Source organism: Embiotoca jacksoni, unplaced genomic scaffold (assembly GCF_022577435.1).
Source record: "Embiotoca jacksoni isolate LCO1_2020_lvr unplaced genomic scaffold, fEmbJac1.0.p SCAF_9, whole genome shotgun sequence".
NCBI classification, from domain to species: Eukaryota; Metazoa; Chordata; class Actinopteri; family Embiotocidae; genus Embiotoca; species Embiotoca jacksoni.
In genome coordinates, this window is record NW_027185447.1 from 1,588,494 (window position 1) to 1,605,007 (window position 16,514).

The window sequence follows — 16,514 nt, forward strand, 5'->3', positions numbered from 1 at the left end:
ACCTGAATCTAAGAAGACAATCTAAGTTTGGCACCCATGACCATTGACATGTCCATCTCTTTCCATATATTTTGCTCATTTTATTGAATATTTAAGTCTTGACTGGTAAAAACAATTTAGATCCTAAACATATTCTCTATGTTCACAGTATTACTCAGAACCTTTTCTGTAGTGTTGTCTTCAGTACATTTGTGATAGAGTACAAAGCCCTGTTACCAGTATTTACTAAACTAAGGTCAGATTTTCTTATAAGATCTTCAGTTCTGTTTTTCACGTGTTGGATTCTTAGAAAGAGGCTCTCAACATCGGTGCTCGCCACGTTTCGAGAACCTGCGACTTCAATATTCCTAAAATATAAAGCCAGATAATGCAAGGCTTATGCTTCGTCCCCAACACCAGCCATATGTTCCATAAATAATTTACACCAGTGAGCCTTTTGTATTACCGTAAACTTAAAGTCTCTCTTGCTTTGATCATTACAAGTGATAAAACGGACGTTTGATTCGTGATCTATGATAGATTTTTGTTGACCAGAATATTCCCGATGCTCAAAGGTGTGTCGTGTTCAACGCTGTGTGTCGTGTTCAACGCTATTCTCCCTCAGTGGTGCAATTTCATCATTTTGTCTGGTGTTTCGGGACCTTTTCTGTAATTGTACGACAGGCAGTTTAAAGGTGTCGTGTTTCTGTTTCAGCCTCCGTCTCGGGTAAAGGCTCCAACCACTGTCCTTTGTGTCACAACAACTTCATGCCTGGAGAGGAGGTGAGATTCTGCACATTCAAGTCACAAATATTTAGTTATGAACTGATAAATAGGCAAAAAAAAAAAAACTGGAACATGTATGTCCCAAATCAAACATCTAGAGATGCTTCCCAGGTAATAAAATAGTCAAATCTGTGAGAAGAAGAAAAAAACAAAAACATCTGAATGTGGATTTGTTTCACTGACCTCCGAACTGAACGTCACTCAGGAAGCTTTTCTATCTCTTTCATATCAACACAGAAACTAAAAGCATCTAATATGAGGCTAAAGGGGCAAACAGGTGTTGAGGTAAAACACAACTGTTGTTGGCCTTTAGGGACTTCAAAAGAGGCGAAGCCTTTGTCCTGAATGGGCTGCATGGTTTGTCTCCAGATGAAGAAAATAGCATCACATGCTTCACATTCCTTTTAGTTTCAGGAGAAGTAAAGACCACAGCGCTCTGATCACATGTTCATAGATACAAAGTTTGATATTTTTGATAGCTGTGTTTTCCTTCATTTGTTAGCAGTCTTTGTGGTTAACGATAATGTTGTGCTTTTGAAACTATTCGCAAACTCTGGAAAAAAAAGTGCTCCTGCTGATTTGTATGTTGGCAACTGTTCATCTGTTGCAGTAAAAAGTTGCCAGTCAAGATTTACTGTTTATCTAAGCTCAGTATTAATCAGCAGATTGTTTCAAAGAGGAAATGTAATCAAACTGCAAACTCCAAAACATGAACATGCATTGGCTACAACCTGAGTGTTGAATATTACATAATATAACTTCAGGGAAAAGCCATCGTTCAAATGTATTTTTTTTTGAATATACAATAGTCATGTTTCCTTGCAGTTGCATACCCAACGCTAATCCTTCGGGTCTTTGGGAAGTACAAGATTCTCTGCTTCACAAACAGACCTAACAATGGTGTCCCCTTTCATTTGTCTTCCGTTCTGACTTCTGTCTTTGTCGAGCCTAATGAATCATGCAAGTCGTCTTTCAAGGAGGCACTCTTCAAATCAGACTCAGCCTGAGCAGCACACGTCCTGCTGGCCTGGCACCGATGTAGGGACAGGGACCTGATGTAGAGACAGGGACCTGATGTAGGTACAGGGACCTGATGTAGAGACAGGGACCTGATGTAGGGACAGGGACCTGATGTAGAGACAGGGACCTGATGTAGAGACAGCGAAGAGAGCAGCAGAAAAGGCAGATTTTTCCTTGATAAGTTCATGGAGGTCACCTATTCCGTAATGCCTCTAAGACAGTGGTTCTCAACTGGTGGGTCACGATCCGAAAGTGGGTCACATTTTAAATCGTCCACAAATGTGTGCGTGAAAGAACGAGTTGAGGGAAAAGTCAAACTTTTACTTTGAAGTAATCCAAATTTTTGAAGCAGCTTTTTTTAATTTATTTTATGTTTAGCGTGATGTCGCTGTTTGCTGCCAGCGTTGTCATGACTACAAATGTCACATCAGTCTTTAGGTCCCATTTGCGCATTTGTAAACAATGTAAGAAATAGATCTTGAATTCAATAAGCAGTCTGACTTTTTATTGAATTCAAGATAAGTTTGCCTTTTATTTTGATGTAGGTGAGTGTGGATTCTTGAAACTTAATGAGGGGCACCAGTTCAAACTTGTTTGAAAAGCTTATCTGCCTGTATTTTAAGATAAGTCTGGCTTTTCTTTCATTGGAGATTTAGCCCCAGTTTCACTTCTGTTGTGTTTATTTAAGGTTTTAACGAGCATAAAGGCAGTTCATATTATTGCTCTATTTTCTTGAAAAAAAAAACATTTGCATGGTTAAAAAAAAAAAAAGTCAAAAAATTGGCTTGTGATTTCATGACTAAAAAAAAAAATATGCGTCACAAGGCTTGATCACTTGAGAACCACTAGTCATGTTAGGTGTTGTTTTCATTTTTGTAATGTAAAGGTGTGCTGGCAGAATTTGTAGACAAGACAGTTGCTCCTGATTTCCAGTTGGCCAATCTGGATGGAAAGAAACTACCTGCTAGACAAAAAGTAGTGAACATAAAGTAATCATCCTTTTTTAAAACGCAAAACAAAGTTCAGTTTTGCTCACTTCTGCCAAATAGTGGTGGTTTGCCTTGAAATCAGTTCATTACTATAAGCGGTGAATTTTATGTTAACACAAGCAGTAGTGGCGGTTGGTTTGGAAAAATATGTAAAAAGCTGAAGGGCTGTAAGAAGTCGCAGCCTCCACCCAGTAAAACGTTGAACAACCAGTCACTTATGTCATTTATTGGAGTGTTGCCAAATACTTAACTGTCAAAATATCTACAGAGAAACCAGCCTTCTTTCACAGAAAACATTTATAAGTAAAGGCTCAGTTGTAACTAACATCGATCTTAATTTGTCTTTCATAATGATCTTTGTGTTGTTCTGCTACAGTATGACATAAAGTTTGATGTTAAAATGTTGATTAGCCTTGTTAATCTGCATAAACGCAAGTTTGTGTGTCTTTTTCAACATTGCTGTTGGTCTACGAAAACATTAAAAGCAAACCAATAATAATAATAATAAAAAAAATAAAAAAAACATAAAACAAAACTCAGAGAATAATTATGATTAAACTTAAAAATGTAATCATATTAATTTTTTTTTTTTTTTTTTTATCAGCCATTTTCAAACCCTGTAAAGCACCTACTGTCCAGACTCGGCAACAGATGAGAAACAGATTGTGAAGATTACGTCCAACTGTAAAGTGGCACATGCTGCTCGGCTTTAGCTGTAACACATCTGTGTTCTCATTAAATCTGAATCACGATCTGGAGTTTCTCACCACACACACACACACACACACACACACACACACACACACACACACACACACACACACACACACACACCCTCACAGATGGGTGACAACAAACATGTACAGAAAATTGCGCTCTCTTAGCCAGAGCTCTGAGTGTGAACCCGATGAAAGACGGCAGTGTTGATGTGAAGGGGGGGAGGGGGATGGAGGAGGAGGAGGAGGAGGAGGGGGGGTGGGGGGCGGCCAGTCGGGGCCCTGACTGGACCCACAGTCACCCGCGGTCGTCCCAGTCGAGAAAGTACCCGCGGAGAGGAACGCGCTCACTGAGCTACTTTTGTCCCTGTTCCAGGCCTGGAAGACTCACCTCATGGGCAGGGAGGGCTGTAAACAAAACTCACGCAGGACTGCGGTGTCCCAGAGAACCCAGCCAGCACAAGGTAAAGCATTCATACACCCCCGGCCTCCACCTTACCTCCCCAACGCTGACTGTGGGAGCTGCAGAAAGTGGCCACGCTCGTTGGTGAAACGTCAGGTTGTAACTTTTCCACTACAGCTTTCTTGTCTGAGCAGAAAGGGGCACGTAAAAATAGTGACAGATTAAATTGGGAGTGCCGTGTCGCGGACATCACTGTTTCCATTTTTAGTGATGTTTCGCAAGAATGCGGCTTTTTGTACGTGCGGTTGACTTTTATTAAGCCAACGGGTTTTTTTTTTTTTAGTTTTTTTTGATGTCGCTCTGATGCCGGACTTGACCGTCGGTGTCGTGCAGTCACACCAGCAGACCGATGCTGAAAATATTGAAGGTCACATCCTGAAGGTTGTTATTTACATGTAACCCAGGTTTTTGTTTCACGGTTTATGGTGAGCATGTTTTTAGCAACGACCGTTTTACATATTCACAATCTGTAACTGTCTCTCCGTAGCAGGTCTCATTTTTACTGACCACCTTTGAAATCTCTTCAAATTTCACACGACCAAAACCCCTTTAAGATGACACCAGTTCCTCTACTGGTGAAACACATCTGCCGTTGCTACCGGCAACCACAGGTGCCTCCAAATCAAGTAGTATATTTAAGTAAAATGTTAAATGCCGGACTTTTTAAAAAAAAATTTTTTTACTTGTAATTAAGTATTTCAGAGGGGCATTACGACTTCAGTAATGGATCTGTACACTTTTTCTACGGTAGATTTTGAGTGATAATTGACTGATAATAAACTGACATCAGTAGTTCACCGTCTGATGAAAGAAAGCCTTGTGACAGCAGCACACACTCAGTCACCTCACAGTCCCTAATCAAAGGGCACGATCTCTCCCGGTGTGTGGTCACATCACCTCGAGCTTTCTGACATCGAGGAACCTTCCTGTTTACACTCGTAGGTGATGCAGGCAGTTTGTTTAGTGGAAAACAGTAGAGGAGAACACACACAGGTCCGATGGCGGCTCACCGGACGGATGCCGTCTGCTCGTGTGTCCAGGCAGGTCCGTCGGCGGAGCCGGGCTGAAGCAGGCCTGGTCGGTCGGGGCCAGAGCCAGGCCCGGGGGCCGAGGCAGCCGGATCCCAGCGCTGGCACCGCCGGCCAGAGGGTGTACACCGGGGAAACGTTGAAGTTGGTTCGAAGCACCCAGGGGACGCCCCCTCCACCCACCCCACCCGCCTAAAGGAGAAAGCCATCATCAACAAACAACCCCACCCTCTCCCATGTTTCCTGCATTTCGTCACTTTTAGAAAACGCAACTGGTAGGTTTCACATGTATCCACTTACATATGCAATATATCAAAACAAATATAGTTTTTGACTGAAGCCATCAATATATTTGACATCTTTTAAGATGACCAAAAAAGGGACCACGCCAGTTTTATCGGCTTGTGTACAAACTGGACACGGATGGTGATCATTAAGATTCACCGTGTTAAAGGATATTGCCGTCCTGTTGTGGTCAGTCAGACTCGTGAGGCTCGTAAACACGAGTTCACCGTGTGCTCATTACTGACATCTCCTTCCAGGATTTCTGGGTTTTGAGGTTCTCCTTTTTCATAACGCTCACTGCCGTTCGGGGCCTCTGTTTACAGCTAAAAGTAGTAGTTCAGCAATTTTATACTTCCCTTAAGGTTGGTTGACTCACCTTTTAAACAGAAAGGGATTGCTAAAAGATACAGCTTAATTAGCAGAAATATTCAGACTTTCAGTCCCTTGTAAAAGTGCTTGATCCTACATTTCCCATCATGCAACCAGTGGCATCTTCTCATTAAACTCTTATCTGTTTGGTAAATACCAAGAATTTATTAACTCCATATCCTCAGATAGCTCTTCAGGCTCTACAGTATGTTATAAATGTGTTGTCTCCGAACCCGAGCTGAGACAGCCGTGATGACATCACTCTGACATCATCAGGGCTATGTTCTCACACTCCCAGTATACAGATGTTTTTAAAGGCTAGAGAAACCTGACGTTTTCTGTCATTGCTGCACAAGCTATCCAATGCTGCTATAAATGTGAGCATTTATTTTCTTTTTCACCGTTTTCATAAAAATGGGCAATTTTATATTTATAAATAAAAGTGAGTGATCACTTGTGCAGAATCAGCCTACACAGGATGAATCAGTTGAAGAAGGATAACCAGTGTCGTGACAGTAATCCATCAGTGCATGCACCGCACACACTCTTCTTCTTGTCGTGGTAATGAGAGCAGGAATGAGGTCGAGGTTGAGTCACAAGCAGAAGACGTTCCTGTCCGGGCAACTCTCTCGCAGACCGACGTTCAGTCCTCAAACCTGAAAGCAGCTTTACTGCTCGCCGTCTGTTTACATGTTTCCTCTCCGTCTTTAATCAACTATAGAGAAGGAATGAAGTAGCACTTTGCCAAAGGGACGATGTTTCACTTCTGAATGTTCAGTACACTTAACTTATTTCCCTGCTTAACGCTTACTGACAATCTGGAGCGGAAGTCACGGAGACATAAAGTAGGTCGTTTAACTTTATACAATTGTTCAAATGAAAGTAAATACTGCACATGAATGTACAGTTGAATTTCTTTTAACTCAAATCTTGATTTCTGCTCAGTTTGACACTCAAACAAGCAGTTTGAAGCACTTCAGTGGCCTCAAACTGATATAAACACAAACTCAGAAATAAAATAAAACTTCAATATTTTGTCCAAGTCATAATTATCTGTTGAATTTGACTCCTCCTCTTGTACTATACAGTGTTATGACGATGTTGATTGTAATATATCTGAACAGACACATCCCCAAAACAGTCTCAGATGTTCTCAGACTGTGATTATTATGAGTGGGGAAACAACTAAAAAGCTGTTATGATGATATGTAAAAGAATCCATCATGTTGGCTTCAATATGCTTCTTTACTGACAACTATAGCAACAGTGGATTATGTTCTCGTGTTTTATGTGCACAGTAGTCTGTATTTTCTGATTCATAATTTTGGCATCAAATGGCTTTTATTTTCTGTATTTGCATTTGTTAAATAAAGCTACATTAAGCTGATCTCATCGGATGTGATTTTACGTGGCCTAAGTGGTGGGGACCTGATTTATGTAACAGCCCCCTGATATAAAAAAAGAGACGTGTGTTGTACTTTAGTTCATAACAAATCAGACTCTTGACTGCAGACCTTGAGACAGTGATGTTATTCTAACTCTTTACCAGAGTGCCGTTCAAACGTCCGTATCGCTCAAATGCTGCAAGTCATTCTGTACTTACAAAGCTGATGGAGCTCCACTTTTATTTACACTGTCATACATGAATCTACAGCCCGTTAGTTTCTTTGGTTGCAGCTTCTCTAACACAGTGAATTAAAAAATAGAATGTACAATAAAACAATATATTAACTTTAAAAAAAAAAATCATTTGATTTTTATACAATTTCACAATGCTCTGCAAAATAATCACTTTACTATGAAGGCAGATGTTTCTTCTGTGCTCGAAGTCAATGTAAGTTCACTTTGCAGTCACAATGAAATCCTGAAATCAGAAAATGAGGATGAAATGATCGGCCTCGGGGGAGGGGGATAGGGGGATAGGGGGGGGGGACACCTGGATGGAACAAGTTGTCTCATTCATACCTGCACAAACTCAAACTCCACGTCTTGACGACCAAAGGAATCACCGGGTTTCAAATTAAGACAATACAATCCCAAAATGGCACCGAGAATCAGAACCCTCTCCCACCGTGGAGCTGTGTGGTAGTGGTTTTACAACAGGGGGAAACAGAGAGAGGAAATCCAACCTGTTCAGTCAACTGCAGAAAGCTCTGCAGCTGAGAATTTGCTGCATGTTCCCTAATATCAGCGCTAGTAGTGAAATTTGAACGTTGACTGGATAAAAACTCTGCGATGAATCATGCAGATTCCATGAAATGCATCAAGACATACGATCAATATGTTCCGAGATTCTTTCTACCTGTGAGCTCAGCCTTGGTGGAGTTGTTTACTTTATACAAGCTGTCAATCATACGGAGGTCCTTTGCGCGCAAACCAGTTCCTCGTTGTGCACCACGCTCCACATCCTGATCAGCTCCTGCGCGCTCAGTTTGTGCACCACGATGAGGTTTTTATAGAAGCAGGGCTCGCTGTTCATGGGGCTCACCCTGCGCCTGGTGATGCCGAATGTCCTGAAGCCCGGGTGCAGCTCCGGGGCCAAGTGGAGCTTCTGCAGGCACATGCCCAAAAACACGTCGTCGATGGGGTACAACTCCAGGTCCTCCGAGACCACGAAGAGCCTCCGGGCCAGCTGGGAGGACATGAGAAACCCCCCGCCTCCCACATAGGGCGGGTACGGCTTATCGTACAGCTCTTTAGGAATGTAGTATTTGCTCTGGCGGTTTCGGATGGGGATGGCCTTGGAAATGGTGTCCCCCACGAACAAGTCGGCCTCTTTGCGCTCCTCCACTTTGAAGCCGATGAGCTCCAGGAGGTTGTTTGTGTTCACAAACACATCATCATCTCCTTTGAATATAAACTGCACGCCGGGGCAGTAGATGTCGAACCATTTGAGAAAGTTGACCTCTTTCAGGGTCAGGTTGAAGAAAGTGTCCATGAAGTCCCACTGCAGGATGTCCCCGTAGATCTGGTCCTCGTACTCGATCAGTTTCTGGAGGTTCTTGGTGTCTTTGCCCGTGGTGGGGCTTCCCAGTAGAAATAAAGTTGTGATTTTCTTTCCGCCCACGGTGTGCTCCTTGCCCCAGGTTTTACGTACCGCCTCGCGCCGGTCGTGCTGCTCGATAACGGACTTGACCACCATGAGGAGGTGCACCTCCCCGTCCGTGCATTTCTCCGGGTGGTTGATGAGCATGGGGAAATACCTGCAGTGTCTGTGCAGAACAAACTGGTGAAATCTCGGGTCCAAGCGCCGGAACCAGTCCTGGGTCCTCACCGACGCGTCCTCGCTGCAGTTGAGAACCTGCGCGTCCCAGGAAGCCGCAGTCTTGTTGGAGACCCGCTGCGAATCCAAATCGTTACCAGGCACCGGAGACTCCGAGCTCCCCAAACTACTTTTCACGACTCCCTTCTTGAATGAAAAACACTCGGAGCCGCACCAGCCTGCATCCCTCACGTGTTTAGCTCCCACTGCGTCTTTCTCTGACAGTTTCAGCTTGTGGATCATGAGAAAAGAAGCAAAGACCAGCGACAGACTCAGCAGGGGCTTCAGCAGACCGACCCGCTTCCTCCGGAACAAGTGATCCATGACTGTCACTGCGGCGCGCAGGGACCCTGAGATGCTGGACGCGTTGCCTTCATGGCGTTTCACAACTGTGCGTCCGAGTGGAGTCCGGCGCCGCCGTCCCTCCTCATGTGGACCCCAGAGGTTGGGCCCCTGGATGCGTGAAGTAGCTCCGGGGCCACTTTAGCCCATGACAGCGCCCGGCGGAGTCACACATCGCCCCCTCGTTGCGGGAAAACGGTTCAGAGTAAGCAGCTTGTCTCCCGGGACCTCTTCTCTGCTTTTTGTCTCCTCAAAGACTGGAGACCAGCCGCGGGACAGCACCGTCTCACCCGCACCTCCCCAAATATCTCCTCCCCCTAATGATGCACACTGATCCGGGACCAGCCGGTTTACATTTCTCCCACACACCAGGTGTCCAGTGCCGACCATCGGCCACATGCTTTACTTTATCTGTTTATATTTATATCGGCCGTGTTAAGAAATTATGAGAATTAGAACTAAAATTGAAAATATTTTGAAAATAATGGGCATAATTAGGCTAAAAAGTGAACAGTAATAAACTTTGTTCAAGTTTTATACGACTGTATGACTGGGTACAGACAGCTATAGGGATAAACACAATAAACAAATACAGAATATAATAATAGATACCCTGCAAAAGTAAAGTGATGTTGTTTTCAAATATTATATTAGACCAATGTTAAAAAAAAAAAAAAAAGATCAGTTGTGATCATTTGCTGCTGCACAGTTTTAAAGGTACCTCGTTGTTTCAAGCACAACTTGTTCTTCTTCTGAAGGTAGTTATTGATGCTTCGTGGCATTTGGGGGCATTTGTCAAGAATTTGGGACCCATATATTTTTTTGTGGGATGGATATTTGATAGATAGCGAGATAAGATATTCTGGATTGTTCTAGAGAGCTGGTTAGCTGGTTTAAGTGGTCAAGTCAGCAGGCACATAGCATACAGTAGTCAGTTATGTGATGACAATAAACACCTGTTCTGTAATATATAAAGGATATTTCTTGTAATCAAAAGTCCTTCATAAACGTCGCCACACAGAGAGCATTAAAAATCCTCTGGCGCCATCTTGCGGACATCTTCAGGAATTACATGACGTTTCTCCCCTAACCTCACGCGACCTTTTATTAAACCAAACCACCAACTTTGCAAATCAGAAGTTCACGAAGTCACCATTAATCTCACACATGTACACCGACAGAAACACCGAGAGTCCACTGTGGTCCCGTCACCGGGCCACGTCCACATGAAAGACACCAAAACTAGTGTCTTGTGATGTGATGACAGAAAAACATCTGCTGCTCCCAACCGACCATCAGAGGGCTGAAACACGGAAACCACCGAGTTTCCTTTCAAAATAAATCATTCACATTTTATTGAATACCGAACAAAAGTTTAACACAACTTATTTATTAGAGTTAGGTATTCAAATAAAAGTAGCACAAGAAGTGAAAAACAAAATCTGAAATGCACGTTTACGTGTTGAGCCTTTACTACTTTTTTTTTTTTTTTTAAATAGTCTTTTACAGTTAACTTATTTAAAGGTAAAATGTGCAAGAACCGTAACGGCGTCACAACCTCGACTCCACCAGTGTTCCTCCACCGAGAGGCGGACGTGGCGGTCCGCGGTCTGCGGTCCGGACGTCCTCACGACGTCCCCGTCACCTCCGAGTGAACCCGTCCGCCAGGAAATCCGCCGGAGCGGCAGGCGGACTGAACGCGGGCGGCGCCGCCTCACATCGGGACGTTATCGCGGGTGTTTTTTGCAAGCCGAGACCGGACGACGGGGGAAGCTCGAAACGGAACAAAAACTGCCCGAACTGGGGAAAAAAAACAAACCCCCCCCCCCCCCGAGGTCGCGGAGAAACCGGCAAATGATCCACAAAGGTTGAAGCGTTTGGATACAACGCGTAAAAGGAGCCGGCAGCTCGCGACGTAAACACATCGTGAGTTGTTTGGTAGCGCTTAGCTCTGCTGCTAGCCCCGTTAGCGTGTAGCTGAGACGTGGGGACGTGACTGGACCGTGTTTTGTCACCCGAGCTGGGTTTTTCTTTTCCACGACCTCCGTGTTTGGTGTCAGTTGAACGACGGACAAAGCCCGAGTCGTTTGTCTGCCGTGCGCGCTGCGTAAAACAAAAACTCCGCTCGCGATAGTGTCTTTGAGCGACAACGTGTTGTTGTTGTTGTTGTTGTTTTTATTTATTGGCGAAAGCTAAATGAGCTCCGTTAAAAGACAACGTGGTGGTGTTGTCGGAGTTAAAGCACCATGTGTCTCTCGTGAACAGTAATTCGGCGCGGTCCAAAGTGTCTTAAATGTCCAGCTGGTGGGGGTCAGAGGTTCAGGGGCTGACGCGGCGGCGGCGAGTGACGGGACCTTAAATCGCCCATTTAACAGGAGGAGTTTGGTCGGAGGGGTGCTCGGGCGTCGTCGGGGTTTCGAGCAGCTCGGGGGGAGCTTTCAGGTTGGGTTTCCAAAATTAATCGACTTTAAACAGCAACTCGTGAAGTGTGACTGCGCCCCCTTTCAACCTTTTAACGCAAAATCGTCTTACTTTTATTTATTTATTTTTTGCTCCTCGAAATGTGAAGACTGCGGGTCCATATTAATCCCGTATATTTTGAGCAGGGCTGCAAGTAACGATTATTTCATTCACCAAAATAATGTCGACAGCCCGCAGCCAAACGGTAATCACTTTATTGCCGCGGAGGATTAAAGGAAGCAGAAAGCATTCACGCTGAAGAAGCTTCGTGTAAATAAGTTTGAGCTTTTTCTTCATTCTCAAATGAATCAAACTGGCGATTTGGTTCACTGGAAATAATTGGCTATTCATTTTCTGTCAATCAAGCATTGCATCGTTTTCATTAAGAGTTTTATCCTATTTTAGCGTGTTTTTTTTGTTTCTTTTATTTGAATGTTTTAATGTCTTTTTTTTTTTTTTTTTTTGCTTGATGTTTTGATGTTTTGAATGTTTTTGTGCGGCTTGTTTAAAACGGTGCCGTGCAAATAAACCCGCCTTTACCTGAGCGGGAGCCTGAGAGCTGCTGGTATCACAACAGCTGCCTGAAACCGACTTCGTTGGAGTGAAAACATTGTGACGCGTGATTAAAAGCGACCGCTTGCGTTGCTTTGCAGATGCCTGGACAACTCGACGACGTGAAGCCCAGAAAGAGGAAGAGCGGCTCTTCCAGAGGCTCCAGGAAGGTTCGTGTTGCCTTTCTAAAAAAAAAAAGAAGCACCTTGACGGCTTCTAGACTTCGCAATTGCGTCCGAGGCTCTCCGATTAACTGTCCCGCCGTCCTCACCCTGTTCTTCCAACTGTCCGTCCCCAGGCTTCTCCCCGAGGGAAGAGATGGATGAAAACTCCAAAGACGCCCTCGGCAGCAGAGAGCAGCTCGACCGATGGCGGTTTCGGTAAACCGGCGGGTGCCCCGGAGAGACTGTCCCGCATCAGCTGCGAGTGCCACCAGTCCGCCGGCAGGAGGAGGTGCTCGGCGTCCCCGGAGCACGAAGGACGGGAGGGCAAAGAGAACGAGCTGAGGACGGGGCAGGACTCGGACGGCTGCGGCGTCAACAGCGCGCGGGACAAACAGGGGCCCGAGCACATGGAGTACGAAGAAACTGCTAAAAACCTCTTCCCGGATGACGACAGTAACCAGATTCTTCCCGTGGAGCAGTTCTTTGGGAACTTGGACACCGTCCAGGTGAGGCGTCTTCGTCTTCCTCCCCGATGACCTGCGGCCGGATTCAGTTGCTCAAAACAGGTTTTTATAGCGTAAAGTTTCCAGTTTGGAAGCAGTACCTGCGTTTTGTTCTCCTTTCACGGTGGGTTTTGTTTTATTATTGGTTTTGTTTATGTTTATTTGTGTCGGGACGAGTATGTAGAATAAACAATGTGACACACCACTGCATTTATAGCTTAAGCTAATTTGCAATGCCCATCGCCAGACGGGCCTTTAAAGTACAGGAAACTCAACAACTCGTAAACCACACGCAAACGACCATCCAAATCACAGACGACAATAAGTACGGAGAAGCAAAACACAAAACTTAACAGGAAATGCAGACGCATTCAGAAAAAAATGGATCCGATCCCTCTTTAAAAACCCTTCCAGTTTGAGTTTAAAATGATCAAAGTCAGGATGGACTTCAAGTTCCGTTGGTAATAAACTCCACATGCTGATTCCCAAAATGTCCAAATGAGGATTTACGTCGGAGCAACTTCTAATTCCTGCTGGATGTTTCACGCGTTACTGAAGCTGAGAAGGAACCACAAGGTCTCTGAAGCATTTATCGACGAGTTCAAGATGAGCTGACGACGTGATCTCATCGGCTTCCCGGCGAAAACACGCCGATTGCTCGACTGCGTCATGACGAGAGGTTTGTTTGGACAAAAACCCGAGTGTGAAAAGATCACGGAGCGTTCGCTTTTGCAACCTCGCTCACCATTTTAATGTGCTTTGCAAACTTTAAATTGGAATCTTAACTCGAGATATTTGACCTCCGACTCTCTCACACACACACACACACACACACACGCACACACACACGCACACACACGCACGCTCTGCATATCTTAGGTCAGACTGATGTGGGAGCAGAGACGCACGTTCGACTTGTCGCACAAGTCCACACGGAGATCTTCAGATCGTGGACGTTGTTTCATTGATGTTAAATATGAGCAGCGATCGTTTCGTTTCGATGGCCGCGCGCACCAAAAGAGCGAAGATGAACCGAAAACGGACACGTCGCGTTTTCGTCGAGCGCAATTTCCGCACCCGCCGTCCCGCAGGAGCGGCGGGCGGCTCGGGCCCGCTCCGTTTTGTTCCCGTCCGGGCGCGCGTCGGAGTAAAGTCGCAAACTCGTTCTGCTCCCAGAAATCAAGGAGTCCAAAGAGAGGCGCGAAGGGAGGAACGCCGATCTGAGACGTTGCTCGGATGTTTGGCGCGTCGCCGTCCCGCGTGCGGAGTCACAGTCGGCGCTGCGTTCACAACTGATTTAAGAACCTGTTATTGGCTAATAAAAGAGCACACCGGCTCGTGTTGACGACGTCATCGTATCGAGAGCTTCTCGGGAACCGAGGACGAACTGAAGCTGCAGAGGAAAGATGCTTTCACAGCCAGTTCCGGTATTAAAGGTTAAACAACCGACTTCTGAAGCTGCACAACACCGACATTAAATCTCTCCACGGATGCAGACTTTGATTTTTTATTTTTTTTTTTTCCCCCCGGGTGCTTTGTGAATGCAAAATGTTTATGTTCCTTTTTTTTAATTTAAGGACTCGATTTGGTCAAATTTGACGGTTTTGAAATGACGATCGCGTCGCGCTGACTGCGTTTCGCTCTTTCCTACCCGACAGGACTTCCCTCAAAGACCGTCGGAGACGTCCGCCGGCGTCCACCGGGGGAACCGGCGGCGACATTACTACGCACGGGAGGACAGCGACGACGAGGAGGAGGAGGAGGCGAGCCTCAGCGGCACGCAGCGAGACGACGGAGCGGCGCAGCGCTAGGCGCGCCCGTCTCCGACGGCGACGGAAGTCCGCCGAAGTAAGGAAGGAACGTACGGGGCGAGCCGACGCCGTCCGAGCGAGCGAGCGAGCGTCGCCCGCCGTTTGTAAGAGTCACGAACGCAAACATCTCGACGTGCAACTTTTAAGACCCGGCGAAGGACCGTCCAAACGCACTTGGAACGCCAAATTGTTTTCGACCCATAAAACGTTTGGCTCGATACCTGACACAGTTATTTTTGTAACTTAATAAAACGAGTACGTCGATCTCGTGAGCCAACGCGGTCGTTGCTGTTCAATTATTTATTGCCGAGTTGCTGCTCACATCAGCCCGGCCGTGACGTGACGGGTCTTACCCGGAAGGTGCCGACGCGGCATTTTCCAGTCCCTCCAGAAAATCGCAATCTTGTGATCGCAGTAATAATTAAAGCCATTTCCAGCCTTCTCGGCGATATTTGCCTCGAGTTCTCTGTCGCAGTCACAGACTTCCGTTTTTTTTTTAACGCGACGTCCCGTCGACGAGTTTTTGTTGCAACTTTGAGCACCGTGGTTCTCAAATTCAAGAAAAGATGAAATAAAACGTTCCAACTACAATATTTCTGTGACGTCCAGCATCATTAGTATCACAGGAACTGATTACATATCATTGTTTATCAGGTATTGACTTTCAATTTTTGCCTATTTCCCCAAATTTTACCCCCCAAAAAACCAACTCACTTAAAACTCGGTTACATCGCAATTTTTTTAATAAAATCCACCGTAAAATAAAACAAAATGTAACGCAACAATCACAACAAAAACTCTGCGAACTCCTGGAGGGACTGAATTTACAAAGACAAATCAATCCCGAGAACAGAATTGCTTCACAATCTGAGTGCGGCTTTACACTTAGAGATTTAGCGTTGCGAGATGCCAAAGACTGCTTTAATTTAAACTTCAAAAGTGCTTTTTTTTTTTTTGTTTGTTTTTTTTAGTGTGTTTGTTTTTTTGTTTTTTTTCACCCGCAAATCTACAAATTACAAACACAGTTTCTAACATGCGGATGTCGAGAGACGCGGCGCGCCGACGGTTTCCTGATCCGAGTTCGGATGATGTAAATGTAGAAGAACGGAGCTCCCGCCGAAGAGCAGTTCAGGAAGGAAGAGTCTTTAATGCCATAAATTCATTGTTTATGATGAAGGAATGATTGTCGTTGATCACCAAGTGTCAAATGTTCCTCCAACACATCTATGCATGTTCAGTTTTCATTGGCAGCTTTGTACCGTTGAACACTTGTCTGTCTGTACACGTACATATCAATGCAGCTAACAGTTTTCCCTGATAAGGTTGGGCTCATATTTGCAAAAATAACAATTATATATATAAAAAAAAACAATTATTGTTGAAACACACTGGAGGTTCACATTCAAATGTCCAGTCTGCAGAAACCTGAATTTGAAAATGTAATATTAACAGTGATTGCACTACTGCTGCTGCATCCACACCTGTTTGGACTGTTTTGTATATACCTGGTTGTTCTGACCGTCCAATCAAATCTTTTCTATATATTTTTACCGCCTTATTTATGTAAAATGCTTTTCATATTCTCCTATGCAACTCACTGACTGAGCGAGTGCCTCGTTCAGTCTTTGTAACCGAGTCGCGTATTGGACGTCACCGTGCCGACGTTAAGAACAAATAAATGTTTCTCATGGTGTCGAGGCTCGTCTCCGTGGAATTACTTCCTTTCGGACTTCAAACAACAAATTGAAGCTCCGCGAGGAACGCTGGCAGGAAATCTTAATGTTT

At 44.9% G+C, this 16,514-nt stretch overlaps 3 protein-coding genes across 3 annotated transcripts in view; 2 read left to right on the top strand and 1 right to left on the bottom strand.

Annotated features, from left to right (window-relative positions):
- The window catches only part of cep104 (centrosomal protein 104), a 32,113-nt gene extending 25,091 nt beyond the window's left edge, over nt 1-7,022 (top strand). Inside the window, exons 20-22 of the mRNA XM_069140798.1 lie at nt 695-762; nt 3,867-3,954; nt 4,994-7,022. Of these exons, the coding sequence (XP_068996899.1) occupies nt 695-762; nt 3,867-3,954; nt 4,994-5,124 (287 nt within the window). The 3' untranslated portion in view covers nt 5,125-7,022. The remainder of the gene's footprint in view (nt 1-694; nt 763-3,866; nt 3,955-4,993) is intronic.
- Nucleotides 7,023-7,246: 224 nt separating this feature from the next.
- On the bottom strand, nt 7,247-9,493 carry b3gnt7l (UDP-GlcNAc:betaGal beta-1,3-N-acetylglucosaminyltransferase 7, like). Its single transcript, XM_069140799.1, has one exon. It carries the CDS (start codon nt 9,219-9,221, stop codon nt 7,986-7,988), a length of 1,236 nt encoding a protein of 411 aa, XP_068996900.1. The 5' UTR covers nt 9,222-9,493; the 3' UTR covers nt 7,247-7,985.
- Nucleotides 9,494-10,870: 1,377 nt separating this feature from the next.
- cunh1orf174 (chromosome unknown C1orf174 homolog) lies at nt 10,871-16,426 on the top strand. The gene is made up of 4 exons (XM_069140959.1): nt 10,871-11,165; nt 12,353-12,421; nt 12,550-12,921; nt 14,577-16,426. Exons 2-4 carry the CDS (start codon nt 12,353-12,355, stop codon nt 14,727-14,729), a joined length of 594 nt encoding a protein of 197 aa, XP_068997060.1. The 5' UTR covers nt 10,871-11,165; the 3' UTR covers nt 14,730-16,426.
- The last annotated feature ends 88 nt before the right edge of the window (nt 16,427-16,514 follow it).